This window comes from Scyliorhinus torazame, chromosome 1, assembly GCF_047496885.1.
Source record: "Scyliorhinus torazame isolate Kashiwa2021f chromosome 1, sScyTor2.1, whole genome shotgun sequence".
In the NCBI taxonomy this organism is placed as follows: domain Eukaryota; kingdom Metazoa; phylum Chordata; class Chondrichthyes; order Carcharhiniformes; family Scyliorhinidae; genus Scyliorhinus; species Scyliorhinus torazame.
Genome location: NC_092707.1, coordinates 377,244,404 through 377,265,309, shown reverse-complemented (window position 1 = coordinate 377,265,309; position 20,906 = coordinate 377,244,404). Strand labels below are relative to the sequence as shown.

At 43.7% G+C, this 20,906-nt stretch overlaps 1 protein-coding gene across 1 annotated transcript in view; it reads right to left on the bottom strand.

Moving 5' to 3' along the window:
- Nucleotides 1-18,948, bottom strand: part of prkd3 (protein kinase D3) — a 595,703-nt gene extending 576,755 nt beyond the window's left edge. Inside the window, exons 1-2 of the mRNA XM_072511897.1 lie at nucleotides 18,846-18,948; nucleotides 14,582-15,185 (exon numbers count right to left, since the gene is read on the bottom strand). Of these exons, the coding sequence (XP_072367998.1) occupies nucleotides 14,582-14,881 (300 nt within the window). The 5' untranslated portion in view covers nucleotides 14,882-15,185; nucleotides 18,846-18,948. The remainder of the gene's footprint in view (nucleotides 1-14,581; nucleotides 15,186-18,845) is intronic.
- Nucleotides 18,949-20,906: the final 1,958 nt, after the last annotated feature.

Below are 20,906 nucleotides of genomic sequence, written 5' to 3'. Positions count from 1 at the left end.
CCACACCTTTTTCAGTCTTATATGGTCTGCCACCTTTAAATAAGTCTCCTGGAGAAACATCAAGTCCACCCCCAGGTTCTTAAGATGAGGAAATATGCACAACCTTTTAACAGGACCATTCAGGCCCCGAACTTTCCAAGTTACCAATTGAGTAAGGGGACATCTGCCCCCTCCCCCGACTTCAGCTATATTTTTGCTTGACCTAAATCCCCCAGGTCTTATGGGACCACCGCTGGGCTTGCACTGCCATCGACTTCCACATCCTAGCACCCTAACAATACTCAAACGGTCAGCTGTCCCATACACACCCCTCCAATTTCCCACCCTCAAGTTAAACCAAAAGAAAGAAATATACAAAACCCTACCCTCCTCACCTACAGCTTCCCCAGCATCTGTGCCACATACTCAGATGGTTGTGAACCTTCCAACCCCTTTGGGCGACCTATTATCCGGACATTCAGCCGTCGCTCTGGGTTCTCCTGTTTGTCTACTCTATCCCGTACCTTTTTGAAGCTGCCAGCAATCAGGGAAAGCTCTGCTTCCATCACGGCCAGCCGTTCCTTGTGGTCGGCGAAGGACTACTCCATTTGTTGGAGTGAAGTGCCCTGGGACTCCCAACCTTTGATCAACCCTCTCCACTGCCGCTTTAATTGGGTCAATGGTCCTTTCCAGATCTTCAGAGGTTTCCATCCTCTGCTTCTGAAATTGATTGGTTATAAAGTCCACTAATTGTGTGATTGATCATATCCCGGCCCGCCACCATCACGCTTTCACCCGCGCTCTCCAGAGCCTCGCAGTCGGTCTGCTGCTTTTTTTCTCCCCCTTTGTTCTTCGTTGGATGCATATCGGACCACTCACAGTTTGCCGACCTTCGCTGATTGGAATCTAGACTTCGGGATTGCTTTTGAAAGCCCGGTCGGGACTTTTAGAGCAAAAGAAATTTCCCCGCACGGGAGTCACCAAGTCCACAACCGTCTACCGCCACCAGAAGTCAAGTCTACTGGAGTTTTTGAGGACGAGACTAGTATAGATATGGGTGAACCAGTGAATGTAGTGTAATTGGTTTTCTGAAAGCTTTTGATAAAGTCCCACAAAAGAGGTTAGTGTGTAAAATTAAAGCGCATGGGATTTGGGGTAATCCATTGGCATGGATTGAGAAATGGTTCACAGACAGGGTACAAATAAATGGGTCTTTTTCAGGTAGTGACCAGCTGGGTCCTGCAGTGATCAGCACTTGGGCCTCAGCTATTCACAACATACATCAATGATATGGATGGGGAACCAAAAGTAATATTTCAAAGTTTGTTGACGACACAAAATGTGGTGGGAAAACGAGTGGTGAGGAGGATGTTAAGAAGCTTCAAGGTGATTTTGACAAGTTGAGTGAGTGAGCAAATACATGGAAGATGCAGATAAAGGTGAAGTTATCCACTTTGGATGGAGAAACACAGCATTATTTAAATGGAGATAGATTGGTAAATGTTGACGTACAAAAGGACCTGGGTGTCCTAGTAAACCAATCACTGAAAGCAAACATGTAGGTACAGCAAACAGTTAGGAAGGCAAAAGACAAGAGTACATGAGCAAGGATATCTTACTAGAGCTGCACAGGGTCTTGGTGAGACCACACCTGGAGTAGCGTGTGCAGTTTTGGTCTCCTTAGCTAAGAAAGAATTTACTTGTCATAGAGGGAGTGCAGCGATGGTTCACCGGAGTGATTCCTGGGATGGCAGAATTGCCGTAGGAGAGATTGGTTGACTGGGCCTGTATTCACTATAGTTTAAAAGAATGTAAGAGGATCTAATTGAAATGTATAAAACAGGGCTGAACAGCCGGGATGATGTTTCCACTTGCTCCTTGTGGTGTAGAACAAGCAGTCATAGTCTCGGGATTAGGGGTAGGCCATTTAGGACTGGGATGAGGAGAAACTTCTTTACTCAGAGGGTGGTGGGCCTGTGGAATTCTCTTCCACTATACGGTTTATAATTAATTGACGCAATGTCAGTTAGAGGGGTGCTGTGCTCTGACTGTGAGATGTGGCAGTTCCGGGAGGCTTCCAGCGTCCCGGATGGCTTCATCTGCAGAAAGTGCACCCAACTGCAGCTCCTCACAGACCGCATGGTTCGGTTGGAGCAGCAATTGGATGCACTTGGGAGCATGCAGGTGGCGGAAAGCGTCATAGATCGCAGTTATGTAAATGTGGTCACACCCAAGGTGCAGGCAGAGAAATGGGTGACCACCAGAAAGGGCAGGCAGTCAGTGCAGGAATCCCCTGTGGTTGTCCCCCTCTCGAACAGATATACCCCTTTGGATACTGTCGGGGGGGATAGCCTATCAGGGGAAAACAGCAGCAGCCAGAGCAGTGGCACCACGGCTGGCTCTGATGTTCAGAAGGGAGGGTCAAAGCGCAGAAGAGTAATAGTAATAGGGGACTCTATAGTCAGGGGCACAGATAGGCGCTTCTGTGGACGTGAAAGAGACTCCAGGATGGTATGTTGCCTCCCTGGTGCCAGGGTCCAGGATGTCTCCGAACGGGTAGAGGGAATCCTGAAGGGGGAGGGCAAACAGGCAGAGGTCGTTGTACATATTGGTACTAACGACATAGGCAGGAAGGGGCATGAGGTCCTGCAGCAGGAGTTCAGGGAGCTAGGCAGAAAGTTAAAAGACAGGACCTCGAGGGTTGTGATCTCGGGATTACTCCCTGTGCCACGTGCCAGTGAGGCTAGAAATAGGAAGATAGAACAGACAAACACGTGGCTAAACAGCTGGTGTAGGAGGGAGGGTTTCCGTTATCTGGACCACTGGGAGCTCTTCCGGGGCAGGCGTGACCTGTATAAGATGGACGGGTTGCATCTAAACTGGACAGGCATAAATATCCTGGCCGCGAGGTTTGCTAGTGTCACACGGGAGGGTTTAAACTAGTATGGCAGGGGGGTGGGCGCGGGAGCAATAGGTCAGAAGGTGAGAGCATTGAGGGAGAACTAGGGAATAGGGACAGTGTGGCTCTGAGGCAGAGCAGACGGGGAGAAGTTGCTGAACACAGCGGGTCTGGTGGCCTGAAGTGCATATGTTTTAATGCAAGGAGCATTACGGGTAAGGCAGATGAACTTAGAGCTTGGATTACTACTTGGAACTATGATGTTGTTGCCATTACAGAGACCTGGTTGAGGGAAGGGCAGGATTGGCAGCTAAACGTTCCAGGATTTAGATGTTTCAGGCGGGATAGAGGGGGATGTAAAAGGGGAGGCGGAGTTGCGCTACTTGTTCGGGAGAATATCACAGCTATACTGCGAGAGGACACCTCAGAGGGCAGTGAGGCTATATGGGTAGAGATCAGGAATAAGAAGGGTGCAGTCACAATGTTGGGGGTATACTACAGGCCTCCCAACAGCCAGCGGGAGACAGAGGAGCAGATAGGTAGACAGATTTTGGAAAAGAGTAAAAACAACAGGGTTGTGGTGATGGGAGACTTCAACTTCCCCAATATTGACTGGGACTCACTTAGTGCCAGGGGCTTAGACGGGACGGAGTTTGTAAGGAGCATCCAGGAGGGCTTCTTAAAACAATATGTAAACAGTCCAACTAGGGAAGGGGCGGTACTGGACCTGGTATTGCGGAATGAGCCCGGCCAGGTGGTAGATGTTTCAGTAGGGGAACATTTCGGTAACAGTGACCACAATTCAGTAAGTTTTAAAGTACTGGTGGACAAGGATAAGAGTGGTCCGAGGATGAATGTGCTAAATTGGGGGAAGGCTAATTATAACAATATTAGGCGGGAACTGAAGAACATAGATTGGGGGCGGATGTTTGAGGGCAAATCAACATCTGACATGTGGGAGGCTTTCAAGTGTCAGTTGAAAGGAATACAGGACAGGCATGTTCCTGTGAGGAAGAAAGATAAATACGGCAATTTTCGGGAACCTTGGATGACGAGTGATATTGTAGGCCTCGTCAAAAAGAAAAAGGAGGCATTTGTCAGGGCTAAAAGGCTGGGAACAGACGAAGCCTGTGTGGCATATAAGGAAAGTAGGAAGGAACTTAAGCAAGGTGTCAGGAGGGCTAGAAGGGGTCATGAAAAGTCATTGGCAAATAGGGTTAAGGAAAATCCCAAGGCTTTTTACACGTACATAAAAAGCAAGAGGGTAGCCAGGGAAAGGGTTGGCCCACTGAAGGATAGGCAAGGGAATCTATGTGTGGAGCCAGAGGAAATGGGCGAGGTACTAAATGAATACTTTGCATCAGTATTCACCAAAGAGAAGGAATTGGTAGATGTTGAGTCTGGAGAAGGGGGTGTAGATAGCCTGGGTCACATTGTGATCCAAAAAGACGAGGTGTTGGGTGTCTTAAAAAATATTAAGGTAGATAAGTCCCCAGGGCCTGATGGGATCTACCCCAGAATACTGAAGGAGGCTGGAGAGGAAATTGCTGAGGCCTTGACAGAAATCTTTGGATCCTCGCTGTCTTCAGGGGATGTCCCGGAGGACTGGAGAATAGCCAATGTTGTTCCTCTGTTTAAGAAGGGTAGCAAGGATAATCCCGGGAACTACAGGCCGGTGAGCCTTACTTCAGTGGTAGGGAAATTACTGGAGAGAATTCTTCGAGACAGGATCTAGTCCCATTTGGAAGCAAATGGACGTATTAGTGAGAGGCAGCACGGTTTTGTGAAGGGGAGGTCGTGTCTCACTAACTTGATAGAGTTTTTCGAGGAGGTCACTAAGATGATTGATGCAGGTAGGGCAGTAGATGTTGTCTATATGGACTTCAGTAAGGCCTTTGACAAGGTCCCTCATGGTAGACTAGTACAAAAGGTGAAGTCACACGGGATCAGGGGTGAACTGGCAAGGTGGATACAGAACTGGCTAGGCCATAGAAGGCAGAGGGTAGCAATGGAGGGATGCTTTTCTAATTGGAGGGCTGTGACCAGTGGTGTTCCACAGGGATCAGTGTTGGGACCTTTGCTCTTTGTAGTATATATAAATGATTTGGAGGAAAATGTAACTGGTCTGATTAGTAAGTTTGCAGACGACACAAAGGTTGGTGGAATTGCGGATAGCGATGAGGACTGTCAGAGGATACAGCAGGATTTAGATTGTCTGGAGACTTGGGCGGAGAGATGGCAGATGGAGTTTAATCCGGACAAATGTGAGGTAATGCATTTTGGAAGGGCTAATGCAGGTAGGGAATATACAGTGAATGGTAGAACCCTCAAGAGTATTGAAAGTCAAAGAGATCTAGGAGTACAGGTCCACAGGTCATTGAAAGGGGCAACACAGGTGGAGAAGGTAGTCAAGAAGGCATACGGCATACTTGCCTTCATTGGCCGGGGCATTGAGTATAAGAATTGGCAAGTCATGTTGCAGCTGTATAGAACCTTAGTTAGGCCACACTTGGAGTATAGTTTTCAATTCTGGTCGCCACACTACCAGAAGGATGTGGAGGCTTTAGAGAGGGTGCAGAAGAGATTTACCAGAATGTTGCCTGGTATGGAGGGCATAAGCTATGAGGAGCGATTGAATAAACTCGGTTTGTTCTCACTGGAACGAAGGAGGTTGAGGGGCGACCTGATAGAGGTATACAAAATTATGAGGGGCATAGACAGAGTGGATAGTCAGAGGCTTTTCCCCAGGGTAGAGGGGTCAATTACTAGGGGGCATAGGTTTAAGGTGAGAGGGGCAAGGTTTAGAGTAGATGTACGAGGCAAGTTTTTTACGCAGAGGGTAGTGGGTGCCTGGAACTCACTACCGGAGGAGGTAGTGGAAGCAGGGACGATAGGGACATTTAAGGGGCATCTTGACAAATATATGAATAGGATGGGAATAGAAGGATACGGACCCAGGAAGTGTAGAAGATTGTAGTTTAGTCGGGCAGTATGGTCGGCACGGGCTTGGAGGGCCGAAGGGCCTGTTCCTGTGCTGTACATTTCTTTGTTCTTTGTTTGGTTGTGGAGACCAAATCACTGAATATATTGAAGGAGGAAATAAGATAATTTTGGGCCTCAAAAAGCATCAAGGGGTATGGGGAGAGTGCAGGAGTATGGTGTTGAAATAGAGGATCAACCATGATTGTACTCAATGGCGGAGCAGGCTCAAAAGGATCGAGCAGCCTACTCCTGTTCTTATTTTCTACATTTCTATCAACAAGAACAGAAAATCTTCGAAACACTCAGGAGGTCTGGCAGCATCTGTGGAGGGAGAAAACAGAGTTAACATTTCAAGTGCGTTTGACTCTTCTTCAGAAGAAGAAGCAAACTGTTTTAAATCAATGGAGGCTGATTGAATCCAGGCAGGTATTCACAGCAGGAATGGAAGTTGTCCTTATATGGCTACGCCAATGAATGACAACTTGGGAATATACTAATTCTAGCCAACCAACAGTTGATCATGCTCTCAAGTAACCAGAAAAGGATTGTGCATGAGCTTTCAAAAACTGTGTTCTGTATGTAAATTCCTGAAAACCTCCCACACAGCAATGCTCAAAAAAGAGAGAAGATATATATTGACAGAAAGACTCCCAGTGAAACAAGCAGGAAGATCTCAAAGATCACTGCAAAGCAACATACAGTCATCTCAAATTGACCATGAAACTGTTTTGTCTAATATTCTTGATAAAAATGTTGGATTTAGTGGGGCTTGCATCAATCATAATTTGTCTCCAACCTCAAAAAAAAAAAAAGAGGTAAAATCACCTCAGAGACTATTACATCATTCCTGAGCTACGATGCCCAGAACTGAACTCCGTACTCCAGTTGGGGTCTGGCCAAAGATATGTATAACTGAAGCACAATGTCTCCCCTTTGTAGCTCAACCCACGAGATAATTGCCAAAATTCCATTAACCTTGTTCATTACATTGGTACCTGTACAAAACTGTAAATTAGAGCTGCATAGCATTTTGAAGAATTAATTATACACCTCAGCATGATACTTTATTTACAAAACATGCCACGTTAATACTTCTTGCAGTAGCTGTTTTGCAGTGGTTCCTTTATACATACAGCTTTAAAATATATCCCTCAGACACTGAATCAGCTCAAGTATAAAAGTAGTCCAAGACTCTTTGCAATTGTTCCTAGATTTAGGAGTGTATTAGCCAGGGAGAAATGAAAAGGCAGCAGAAAATGAATTGGAATAAACTCCAATTTCAGATTAAAAATTGATCTAAGTTAAGGAACTTAACATCTCCTTTCACCAAGGCATCAAATGTAAGATCAAATTGGATTAGCGTTAATCGTACAATAATTTTATTCAGGCATTGGGCATTAATTGGAACTTTCACTCGAGTACATATAAAGAGATACTTTCAAATTGTAGTGTGGTAGAGTTAAGAGTTGCAAGTTTAAAATGTTTCATTTTCTAAATAAGAAGAAGACCGAGTAAAAATTGACTCATATCCCATCCTTCACTAACTGGCTTTGCAGAATTGATCATACAGGCTTTGCAGAATTGATTATACAGGCAGATCTACTTTTCATTCATGTTCAAGTCACACTAAATTAATCCACATCAAAAATGTTTTTAAAAGACAGTCTTCTTAACAAGGTTACCATGCACACAACTTAGCATTTATTCGATGTTTTGGTGCGCCACATGCAATTCAGCCCTTCAAGTTAAGGCACAGAAACCATAAGACCTAACATTCACATGCTTTCACTTGTCAGCTTTAATAAATGTCTGTCCAAATTATGTTTTCAATCAGGTCTTATTGTAAACAGTACTAGCATCTGAGTTTTGCCTAACAAATACGTTTTTGTCCCTCCTCAATTGCAATTTTCTCTTCACGTCCTAATTTTTTGCACAGTCATACTGTTTTATGGAGTCTAAAAGGTTCAAGAGCAGATTTGAAGAAGGTTTTCAAAATTCTGAGGTAGAGATGGTAAATTGGAAAGAAGGATGTCCACTGGTTGGTAATAAAAGGCATACCGCCGCTCCCAAAAGAGGGACTATTATAATATACATAAAAGGAGGTTTTACCAGAGGCAGGCGCGAAAACAGATCCATACTAGCTTTTAACAAGAAAAAATATTTTTTAGTAAATTGGGACAAGTTGGGTAACGTTTATGGGAGCTGGCATAGGCATGATGGACTGGATGGCTTCCTTATGCACTGTAAAATTCTAAAAGGGGCAGCGAGTGTAATTCAAGGTCAGCTGAACCTATTGGCATTCTTTGCAAATGACAAACCTCTCAAACAAATGAGTCACTTGAATTAGTACATTTTCAGACGAGCATGACAGTAAATTATTCCCACGCTGCAATGTACGGCAAAGTGTGATGTTAACATTTCCAAACACATTAAAGAAGCAAACTAATGAAAAGTTGCACCACTTAACATTTTTCACAATTGTACAAGTAATTAATGAGTAGCACTTTTATTATACTCAAAACTATCAAATGTCAATAAAATGTGTAATCAGGAATTGAAAGAATAAATGGATTATGTAGCCCTACATCAAATGTGGGGCTAATGACACCACGCTTGTTCGGTCTGCTTGAGATTATTTTCTCACTGGTCATCAATAATCTTAAACTCTTCAATGTAGCCATGCTTCATTCTTAGTCGGGAATCTGTCACTTCGGAGCTTGGCCAGATGCAAACATGGCATTTTGTTCATTTCTCTGCACTGTTGATGCTTGTAAGGGCATTGGCGAGAACATTTATGGGCACCATGGTGCTGCTCCCTCAATATGGCAAAAGAGGAGTTAATGCCTGAATGAGTTTATTTTTCAGTAAAACTATGTTCAAAAGTGGTTTGGTCATACCCCATACTTTCCAAAGAAATATTGAAGGAATGACTTGTGGGAAATTAATTAAATATGCTGTTATGAATTAGCAAAAACATCACCACAATATAAAAATAATGGTCATGCAGCAACTCACTTGTAATATAAATATCATTGCAATTGATGACAGGATTCTAAAACTTGTGGCTTCTATTGGATTCCAACTGCTTTGGCGGACTATCTTTCAGCAGACAATAAACCCAATTTCAAAAAGAACTAATGGTTCCAATCTGGTTCAATAGAGTGGCAATCAACAAGTTTATTTCACTTTGTTTCTGTGCTTTTAATTTCATGTCTACTAGACCAGGAATTCTCAAGAAGGTTTCAAGGGTCTGCAAAAACAGAATGTGTAGAAAGAAAGATTGTTGTGATAATAGACCAGATTACGTGCATCAAATCAGTTGACAAAATTGTATATCCACATTTTCTTAGCATTTCTAATTTCTCCTTCATTCCACCTTATGCATGTAATTTCACCCCATGTCCCCCACCCCACTGCCCTTCCCCAAATTGAGTTACTGTCTACTGTACCATTGGGAATTAGAATGTGTCCAATATCATATTTATACATATTGCTATGGTACAAAGATCTTGCGATTAGAAGGGGAATTATATGAGACGTCTCTGTCAGGCGGAGTGTGAAGAGAGAAAGTCTCAGTCCAAAGGAAACGCTTTGGAGGACATCAGTCAAGCTGCACATAAAACAAAAAACTAAGCTTCATACACACATAAATTACTTGTTCTGCATTTCAGAGGGTTCGTAGAATTTTTATAGCGCAGGAAGGAGGACCTTCAGAACCCCTGCACTTAACATGCAAGTTAGGTAAAAAACAGAAGATGCACATTTGATTTCTCAGACTAAACAATAAAAGTAGGTTTGATTAACATCTGCCCTTCTGAACTCTCAGACTTGTGCATGAATCCAAGAGTCATGGGCTGTAAGCCTCCTCTCTCACTTCTAGCTACACAAACCTTCAATGAGTTAAGACAGTATGCCATGTCTTGGCAACAGTAGGCACACATTAAGCACAAGAATTAAGAGTAGGCCACTTGGTCCATCGAGTCAGCTCTGCCATTCAATCAGATCTTCGTTGATCAGATTGTGGCCTCAACTCTACTTCCCTATCCGCCTCCCATATTGCCTTGGCGATCAAAAATCTTAACTCACTCAGCCTTGAATATATTCAATGATCCAGTTTTCACTGCTCTCTGGGGAAGTGAATTTCACAGATTAACAAACCTCATAAGAAACTTTTCCATCTTGAATGAAGAGTCCTAATTTTCAAACGGTGCCCACTAGTTCTAGCCTTCCCTACAAGAGAAACATCCTCTCAGCATCCAACAGGTCATGCCCCTCAGGATCTTATATGTTTCAATAGGGTCACCTCTCATTCTTCTAAACTCTAGTGGGTATAGGCCCAACCTTTCCTCATAAGATTATCCCTTCAACCCAGGAATCAGACGAGTGATGCAATTATATTTTTTCTTAATATGACCAAAACTCTACACAGTACTCCAGATATGACCTCACCAAGCCCTTGTACAGATCAACAATATTTCATTTGGAATAAATGGCAACATTCCATTTGCCTTTCTAATCACTTGCTGCACCTGCATACTAACTTGCTGACTCATGCACCAGAATAGCTAGATCCCTCTGTAGCATAGAGTTCTGCAATCTCGCTCCATTCAAAAAATATCCTGTTTTGCAATTCTTCCTGCCAAAATGCAGAAGTTCATATTTTTCCAACATTATACTCCATCTGCCAAATGTTTCCTCACTCACCTAAGCTATTTATATCCATTTGTAGACATTTTGGGCAGAATTTTCCACATGCCCACGTGGCATGTTTCATTGTGGTGCGGACAGCCCACCAGTAGGTGGTGGCAGGTTTCCTGTTCTATGCAATCCCAGCTCCCAGGAAACCCAGGGCAGGGGTTCGCCATCGGCAGGACCGGAAGATCACGCCAGCAAAACCAGCCAGAAAATTCCAGCCCTTGTGTTTCTTGGCAACTTGCTTTATTTCAAATCTACCTATCTTTGTGACATCAGCAAATTTAGTTCCCATACGTTCGGTCCTGTCATCCTAGTCATTGATGTAGATTGAACAGAGGCTCCAGCATTGAAATGAAATGAAAATCGCTTATTGTCACAAGTAGGCTTCAAATGAAGTTACTGTGAAAAGCCCCTAGTCACCACATTCCGGCCCCTGTTCGGGGAGGCTGGTACGGGAATTGAACCTTGCTGCTGGCCTGCCTTGGTCTGCTTTCAAAGCCAGCGATTTAGCCTTGTGCTAAACCAGCCCCAGCTTTGATCCCAGCTTTACTCCACAAAAATAGCTTGGCAACATGAAAATGACCCATTACCCCTACTTTCCACTTCCTGTTATCTAATTAATCCTCTATCCATGATAACATCGCACCCCCAACACCATGAGTTCTTATTTTGTGATAACCTTTTGATGTGGCGCCTACTTAAATGCTTTTTGTAAATCCAAGTACACCGCATCTGCAGGTTCCCCTTTATCCACCTTGCTTGTTCCTCAAAGAACTAAAATTAGTCAAAAATGATTTCCTTTCAACAAAATTGATTACATCATTGACGGTAGATCAGAAAAATAGAAGTGGTAGATTGATCAAGTAGGGAATTAATCTTCAGATGCAAATTTTAGGATGCAAGGAACTTATAGTAGCATGTTATAACCAGTCTTTCTGAATGACACATTGAAATCCAAAAATACAGAAACATTGTATTCCTTTACACAGTTTTATGTAGCAAGTAGCAGGCTGCAGCAAGCATGCCACCTCTTACATAGGTAAGCAGAGTTAATTGCGTATTGGAATTCTTCTGCTGAAAAGACAATTTTATATTTGGTGAATCCACCCTCAAATATATCGGAAATGATTCCACAACTAAAATAATGTTTGTGCATAGGTGCCGAAATAACAGACTTTTAATTTTGAGGAAGCTATAGGTGAAACAGAGAATAATGTCCAAAGATCCATGATAGGGAAAGTTACACTTACAGTCAGGCTGAAACTCAATTCAGCTCACCAACGAAGTAGGTGAAATAGCGGCCGCGGTCCAATGGCCACGCGGTCCCTGAAAATCAGCTTGCTGCGGCCAATAATAGCCACTGACAAAGGAGACCCCACTCTCGGGATCTACCCGGATCGCAAAGCCTCACGGGATTAAACGCAATCTCGTGTGACGTTGCGATGTCACTTTGTAGCAAATCTGCATATTAGAGCAATACAGCTAGTCTCATTCTAATATGCAGTTTCCTGAGGTACACAAGGCATTGGGATCTATCCCCATCAGCTCGGAGACCTAGAGCTAGGGCTGTTCAGCACTGGTCCCCACAAACGGGTACCAGGCAGAACGGCACTTGTGGGGGTCTTCCAGAGGACCGGAGGTGCAGCCCCTTCGGGCAGGGTGGTACCTTGGCACAGTCAATGTAGCAGTGCCAGCGAGCAGAACTCCTCAGTGTAGAAAATGGCCTGGCCCGCGCGTTCCACGCTGAGGTCCCTTATTTAATACAAGTGGCGTTGTATAGCCACGTGTTTCTCGGCGCTGTGGCTAAAAGTGCTCACTATTAGACTTTGTTCCCCAATCTTTTAGTTGAATCGCGTCCAGCATTTGGGAGAAACAAATGTCATAAAGTAGTAAAACAAGCAATCTTCACTCGTCAAACATACCCTTCTAGTCAAACTAATCGTCCAATCCATTACTTTAATGTCTACTTGCAGAGAAATGTATAAAGTAGTAAAACAAGTTGAATGGTCGCAAAGCATGCAACAAAAACATGCATTTCTTGATGATCAGAAAAGCAGGGTTGTAATGTTAAGTTTATTAGGAACTTTGATCAGATCACACTGGGAATTGTGTGTGAAGGTCTGGTCTCCATACTACAAAAGAAGCATATTGAAACACTAGAGAAAGTGCAGGCTAGATTAACAAGGATTTTATCAAAATTGAGAGGCACAACAATTGGGGAAAAAGTGGGCTGGACATTTTGCTGGTAAAGAGAAGGCACAATAGAGATTATCTAAATTATGAAGGGATTAAAGAGAAGGGAATATGGAGAAATTGTTTCCACTTGTGGGACCGGCCAGAACAAGGAAAACAAAATGTAGCTACTAACAGATCAAATAATTAATTTATGAGAGATTGCTTTACACATACTGCCACATGGAGTGATTGAAAGATCGAACTCATGAGGCAAGAAACTCACAGATCAGGCAGAATGTAGGATTTACACCTCACCTATTTATATTAATAGAGAGTAAAATTGGGGCAGGATGTAAAACTAGAATTGCACCCAGTCCAAATGTATTTGAGACGAGTCTTGATGCTTACATGATGGAATAGGTTTCAGAGAAACATAAGTACAGTTGGAAGAAAAGGCCATCTGATGTCTTCCCCCGTAAATTTCATTTAATTCTGTGTAGAATGCTCCCAACCATGCCACCACTGACAAAATGTCGACCTTAAAAAAAATTAGCACAGTGCGCCACTATATACTTTTTAAAAGTCAACAAACCAAGCTTTCATTCAACAAACTGGAATGAAATGTAACCATTTATCCCACTTGAAGAGACCACGGATCATAAAATTAAACATACCAAAAATACACTGAGCAGAGTACCGCCTAAATCCCAAGTGCAAAGGCCTTAATATTGTTTTGATTGTTAACTCATTATTTTAATGACTGATGTTTTCATACACAACAGAAAAAGACTTGACTGGAATACTTTTAAATTACAATACATGTACAGATTTTTCAAATATATAATCCCATTATACATTATAACTACACTTCAAAAGGAATTGATCACCAGCCGGATTTACGTTTTTTTGCACTAATACAGTTAATATTCTGGTAAAAGACAATTTTAAATTTCTCAGGGATGCTGTGCAATTGTATTAAAGACGAACTACTACAATGGTTTCTTTGTACTCACGATAATCAATTACATAATAACCAGCATTTTATGCATACTTGTTGAAGCAGTTGACCCAGCAAAAAGTTTGTTTGTAAGAGATTGTTGTGCAGTTGCCAGCTTGCACAGAATTCAATAATCTAAGATGTAAAGACCACCACACTGTTTTACACAAAAGTCGATATTTGTCTTGGTCCTCCAAAACCACGTTAAAATTTCTCAAGATTTCACAAAAGTAGCGCACTATTAAATGCAAATATGTAAACTTCCCAGGCGCAAGATTAATGAGTATTGCAGACTTATAAATTAGCAATGTAAAATGTAGTAACCAACCATTTGTATTCTGTTACTAACTGGCTAAGTTAAGAAGCAAGCCCAAAACATAACACAATAACAATGCAGTTTGCCTCTGACATTAGATAAAATGGCTAGGTAATGGATGGCGATTTAAGACACATGTTTTCAGCTCCTGTGGTAATTACAACCATTCTGAACCTTGTGTGTGACAGGTCGCTGCTATCAAATGTTTGGGGAGGGGCACGCCACATTGTTGTGAAACTAACTGATCGGGAAACTAAGAAGATAACATTGCAACCATGTCCTGACAGGTCGCTTCTCTCGCGTTATAATCATATAAAAAGAACCGTTATATCTGCGAGCCATTTCAATATGATTCAAGCAGGTTTCGTAGTTCAGTTTTTCAACTTTTAAGAAACTTTGGCAGCATTATTTTTTTTATAGTCTCCCACCCCCCAATTTGATAGACCTCTGAACGCCCTCCACTGCCAAAAAAAAAACCTTCTCGCTAGTTAAAGTGATAAATGTTGGACCATATCGTTTTTTAAATGAATTACTGTACCTTTTGGTCCACGATGGAGCAGACGAGATCTTTGACGGCGGAGAGGGAGATGTCCTGTGCCTCGATGGTAACCGGTTCCCGAGTGAGGCCGATCTGGAGAAGGAAGGAGACGCCGTTGAAGGATCCCCGGGAATTGGTGGGACTCGGCGCGCTAATGCTGCCGTTGGAAAGGCGGCCAGAGAGCCCGGTGGCGGGCGGGGACAGCGATGGGGTCGGCGATGAGGCGGGCAGCGGCAACACCGACGGCAACAATCTCTGCGACACGGGAGGAGACGAGTTGCTGCTACTGTTGGCTGACATCTGGCTCCCTGGGCGATAAATTTCAACTTGGAAACTTCCAGCCTTCCAAAACCAAAATAAAACAATGTAAGCAAAAAAAAAAAACAATAGTCCAAAAATAAAAACCACCGTGTCGTCGGTCTATTCAATCAAAGAAATTGCACGCAGGCCGGCTCGCATGTGCTGACAACTTTGTTCATCAGCAGCCTGTTGAAGTCCCACTCATTTTTCCCCCCTCTCTGCTTTTCTCCTCTCGCCTTCTCTCTCTCTGTTCTGTAGTTTCAATCCGCCGTCGCCAGACGCTCAATCCGTCACCGGAAATACTCTGCAAAAGAGGAGGGGGGTGGAGAAAGAGAGAGACTCGATGAAAAGATGATGTTTTAGTTTATTGCCAACGTGCACATTAATATCAACAACCCCCTCCGCCCCGATCATGTGCAAACATTTAGGACGCATGCAAGCATCCAGTGGGGGACGATTTTCATGCTTTCTGTGGATGTTGTTAGCACAAGAGAGAACGAGTTTTCCACTTAAAAGCGCAAACCAGCAACTTTAAAACAACTAAGACCAGCTACAACCCCTTACTTTTCCATTGTGGCACGAGTCCTCTGAATTTCCATTTCCCGGTAAACAGACAGATGAAGTGGGAGAGGGAGGGGGAAGTGGAAGAGAAACAAACTGCACAACTTAGGTGAAGGGTTTTCAATGGACCGGATGGTCTCCGAAATCTTTAATATCCGTTCATCTCCAATCACATCACTACACTCGTCTCATTTTTTTTGCGTTTTCGGTGTTTCTTTAAAATCTGTTTCACCGGAAGAGACCGGAGACATTTATCGCCAAATAGCCATCATCGCCAGAGAAATGATAATAATAGTTACCAAAGCAGAGCGCCTGACACAAAAACAGCTGCTTTCAATTGAAGGTCCATAACAGCGTTACTGGTAGGCAAGTGGAGGTTACTACATCCGCTGCACAATGTACTGGAGCTGTGATGGTACTTTTAACCTGTATTCTGACAACTGGCGTGCGATCCGCAGTTTGCACCTCAACTTGCGGATTTCGACACATATGTATCCATCGGTGGACGTCCTTTGATCACGTGGCTTGCAAAGCGCCTCTGAGGTGATCTACTGCCAAACAAGCTTCTACCACAAAATACATTGTGCATTTAGAAGCTCATAAGCTGGATGTTCCCTGACACATACCTTCAGTAAGCGGCGCAGTTACCCCCACAATCTGAAGACGTGTACAAGGTAATGAATGCCACGTTTAAAAGGTGCACTTATATTAGTATTAGACCTTTATATAGAGTATTGCAACTCCTCGAACAGGATACGAAATGGGATGAAGGAAGTCAGACTGGATAGCTTCAGTTAAACAGCTAATGCCAGCAACACGTGGATTGTGACCAATTCCTCTTATCGGAGCTGTACTTTTCACGATTCTACAAAACTGGATCAAAGTTACTACGGGCTCTAATTTTGACGTTGGCAACAATAAAATAACAAGAAAATACTATTTAAGAAATTGTGTTTGCACACAAAGAGTCACAGGCTAGTGTTGTTATTGATGGTGAGGAAGTACATCAATGGGCAGCACGGTAGCATTGTGAATAGCACAATTGCTTCACAGCTCCAGGGTCCCAGGTTCGATTCCGGCTTGGGTCACTGTCTGTGCGGAGTCTGCACATCCTCCCCGTGTGTGCGTGGGTTTCCTCCGGGTGCTCCGGTTTCCTCCCACAGTCCAAAGATGTGCAGGTTAGGTGGATTGGCCATGCTAAATTGCCCTCAGTGTCCAAAATTGCCCTTAGTGTTGGGTTGGGTTATGGGGATGGGGTGGAGATATTGACCTTTGGTAAGGTGCTCTTTCCAAGAGCCGGTGCAGACTCGATGGGCCGAATGGCCTCCTTCTGCACTGTAAATTCTATGATAATCTATGATTACGACACAAGTCATAAAAAACGTTCTGGTTCTGCCAGTTCTCAAAAAAAAATTTAGTCATCATTTTGAGGTTAAAACTGATCAGAGATCAGTCTCTGCCCGTGTGATGTTCACTTGGCAAGTCTCTGTTATTTTGCAATATGATCGACGCCAAGAGGCAGCAAGAACTGACTGACTGGCGTTAAACTACAATTTACAAAAAACTGAAGCACTCAGGAAGTCTCTTGAAGCAGCGGGACGGTGGGAGAGGAGTTTTAATGCATTCGGTTGTGATCTGAACCCGAGGTAGACTGCTGTTTTGCATCAATTTGCACCACTTTATATAAACGCGCGACATGCATAAAAATTAATATAATTTATGTCAATTCTTAACACCATCCGAGTGTGTTTAATTCACAAGCGTGTTTCAGAAGCATACAAATATACTCTGATCAGGGAAGCTTATACTGTTCTTTGCTGCCTGTACAGTTTCAATTTTAGGTGATTTTCAGATTTAAAATTTCTCACCAGCGATACCACTATTTAACACTGCAACTTTGGGAACATTCATCTCATACTATTTTTGAGGTTTACTTTCAAGATTGCCAAACTGCAAACATATTTTCAATGTTGGTGTTCAAGAATGCTATTTATTGATATAGTAAGAGTTTCATATGCTGAAAATCTGAAACAAATAGAAAATGCTAGAAATACGTAGTTCAACCATCACCTGTGGGAACAAAAAGTTGGGCATTTGGGCAGATTCCTACTCAGAACCTCTTTTGGATTTCTGAACTTCTTTAGAGAGATATATTGTCAATAATTATTAGGTCCAAATAACAATAACATTTGGAAGAAAATGTAAATACTGGGATTAAGATATCCCATAAACCCTCTACCTTTTAAGTAGTTTATTATAGTAGGGTATCTCAAAAGTATATATTTTTATGTTTCCAAAACAATCAATTTAATCTGGTCTACAGATCTGATGTCCTCCGTCAATTAAAATATTGAGTCAAGGAGTATACAACTGCAAAGGAAAGATAAAAGTTGACAACCAGACCTGCAGAGAGGCTGCACCACACCTGGGTCAAGAACAGTATGGCGTTTCCTTGCAGTAGTGTTTATATTAAGGCTTTTTTTGGATTTCACCTTCAAGTATATAATGACGTGGAATTATATGTCTCCGTTATTCGCAAACTAACATTATCCTCTTTGGCGAATACAGTTAGAAACTAAACTTGCAGAGTTTGCATGTGCGAGAAGCTGTAATTCCCTACAACAGGATAAACTAGTTTGTGCAAAGCTTTAGGAAATATTAGAAGCGAAAAGGAATATGCGACCAGATTTCATTTAGACGCGCAATGATCAGAAAGTACTCTAAAATTGATTATCTTTAAATTGGAGCTAAAGGTACTCGAAAAGGCATCCACTTCTAACTATTTACGAATGGGAGGATTCCGCCAATCCATTGGGGATTTCCCATTATTGGTCAATCTCGTCACGCCACTCGAAACAGCAAATCTAACCAGGATCAGGGCAGCGTTTAACTTGGTCCAAAGAAGGGCAAAGTCTAAAATAACTTCCATATCAAATCGAGTTGTGTGAGAGGTGTTTCAAGTGAGAGAAGCACATCCCCCCGGCGTTATCCCTGCAGAGACGGAGCGACAGAAAGATGTCCTTGAAGGTGCTCACCAAGCAGGGGCTCTGCACCGCACGCTGAACCTTTCCAAACATGTCACCACTGAGTTTAAGGGACGCAAAAGCTGCAACACAGACGTTGGTTAAAACATCCGCGTCGTATCTAATTCAGTTCTTTTAACACAAATTTGACTGCAGGAAGGTCTCGAGCGTGTGGGATCTATAAAGTCAGGCGTCCGCAGACAGCCAGCATCCGCAGTACCTAATGAAGGGGAAACTGGATCCAATTGTCTTCCCACCAGAACTCTCTCTCTGCCCCTCAGTCGGCAGCATTGCCAACGGCTGCACCACCAATTGATGTCGAATGAGTTTTCTCTCCCCAGCGTCAAAAAAGTATCCCATTTGATTTGGCGAGCACTCACTCTTTTCCGCCGAGTTGCCGAAGTTTTCTTCACACCACTTTGCGCCGTCCACTTCATCTGTGCTTCATGTGCCTCAACTGCGTAACCAGGTTTGTGGGGTAGCGGGTGGAGCAGAGAAGGGATGCCAGGCATCCCGGGAGTTGTAGTCCGCCCCAATGGGCATTTTCCCCGCCCACAATGGGAAGCGATCGAGGCGGGAAACTACAACTCCCGGCGTGCTCGGCGCGGCCGTCTCCTCCTCCTCCCACCGCGCATGCGCGGTTGTTCATAACTCCACTCCCGTTATGGCCGGAGGAGGCGGCTTCTAACGGTTCAGTGGAGAGCGGGCCGGGCCTGGGAGTTAGCGTCCGGAGCTCTGGCTCCCCGCGTAGGGCAGTTGGAAGACGCAGCAACGGTGTTGGTACAGACTTAGTGGGGTCTATATTGTGCGCGCGCGCATTCGCGCCTTGAATAAAACAAGTCCACGGCAGCCGAGCTCGGTCGAAGGGCGGGACTGTTTCCATGGAAACCTCCAGCAAGCGCTGCCCATTCACAATTCTGACCGACTGACTGCTCCGTTTGCAGCAGCAGCAAATGCAGTGACTTGACCTTTCCCAAACCCGACATAATTTAGATGGTTATAATTTTATGGAAAAGGTTTGCGTTCGTGGTCTGTTTTGAAAAAAAAAAACGACCTGAGGCTCTTTTTTCCCCCACTCCTTTTGCCCCTCCACAGATGCTTCCTTCAATTGCTCAGTATTTGCAGCATTTTATACATTCAGTTGCATCAGTGCACTGCTTGACTGTTCTGTCTCTTTTTTGAAATCAGTTCTGGAATTAATTTTAGGGAATGAATCCGGGCAAGAGAAAGGGGGTACACAATACAAAAAATAGAGGAGCAGACCTTTGGCCCCTCAAGCCTATTCCACCGTTCAGTAAGACCATGGCTGATCAGATTATGGCCTTCACTTTCCTGACAGCCAGCAGGAGAGCATTTTAGTGGTAATGATCATAATTCTGTTAAATTTGGCATAGTTATGGAAAAGAACAAAGAAATGTACAGCACAGGAACAGGCCCTTCGGCCCTCCAAGCCCGTGCCGACCATGCTGCCCGACTAAACTACAATCTTCTACACTTCCTGGGTCCGTATCCCTCTATTCCCATCCTATTCATGTATTTGTCAAGATGCCCCTTAAATGTCACTATCGTCCCTGCTTCCACCACCTCCTCCGGTATCGAGTTCCAGGCACCCACTACCCTCTGTGTAAAAAAAACTTGCCTCGTACATCTACTCCAAACCTTGCCCCTCTCACCTTAAACCTATGCCCCCTAGTAATTGACCCCTCTACCCTGGGGAAAAGCCTCTGACTATCCACTCTGTCTATGCCCCTCATAATTTTGTAGACCTCTATCAGGTCGCCCCTCAACCTCCTTTGTTCCAGTGAGAACAAACCGAGTTTATTCAACCGCTCCTCATAGCTAATGCCCTCCATACCAGGCAACATTCTGGTAAATCTCTTCTGCACCCTCTCTAAAGCCTCCACATCCTTCTGGTAGTGTGGCAACCAGAATTGAACACTATACTCCCAAGTGTGGCCTATCTAAGGTTCTATATAGCTGCAACATGACTTGCCAATTCTTATACTTAAATACCCCGGCCAATGAAGGCAAGCATGCCGTATGCCTTCTTGACTACCCTCTCCACCTGTGTTGCCCCTTTCAGTGACCTGTGGACCTGTACTAGATCTCTTTGACTTTCAATACTCTTGAGGGTTCTACCATTCACTGTATATTCCCTACCTGCATGAGACCATCCAAAATGCATTACCTCACATTTGTCCGGATTAAACTCCATCTGCCATCTCTCCGCCCAAGCCTCCAAACAATCTAAATCCTGCTGTATCCTCTGACAGTCCTCATCGCTATCCGCAATTCCACCAATCTTTGTGTCGTCTTCAAACTTACTAATCAGAACAGTTACATTTTCCTCCAAATCATTTATATATACTACAAACAGCAAAGGTCCCTGCACTGATCCCTGTGGAACACCACTGATCACAGCCCTCCAATTAGAAAAGCAT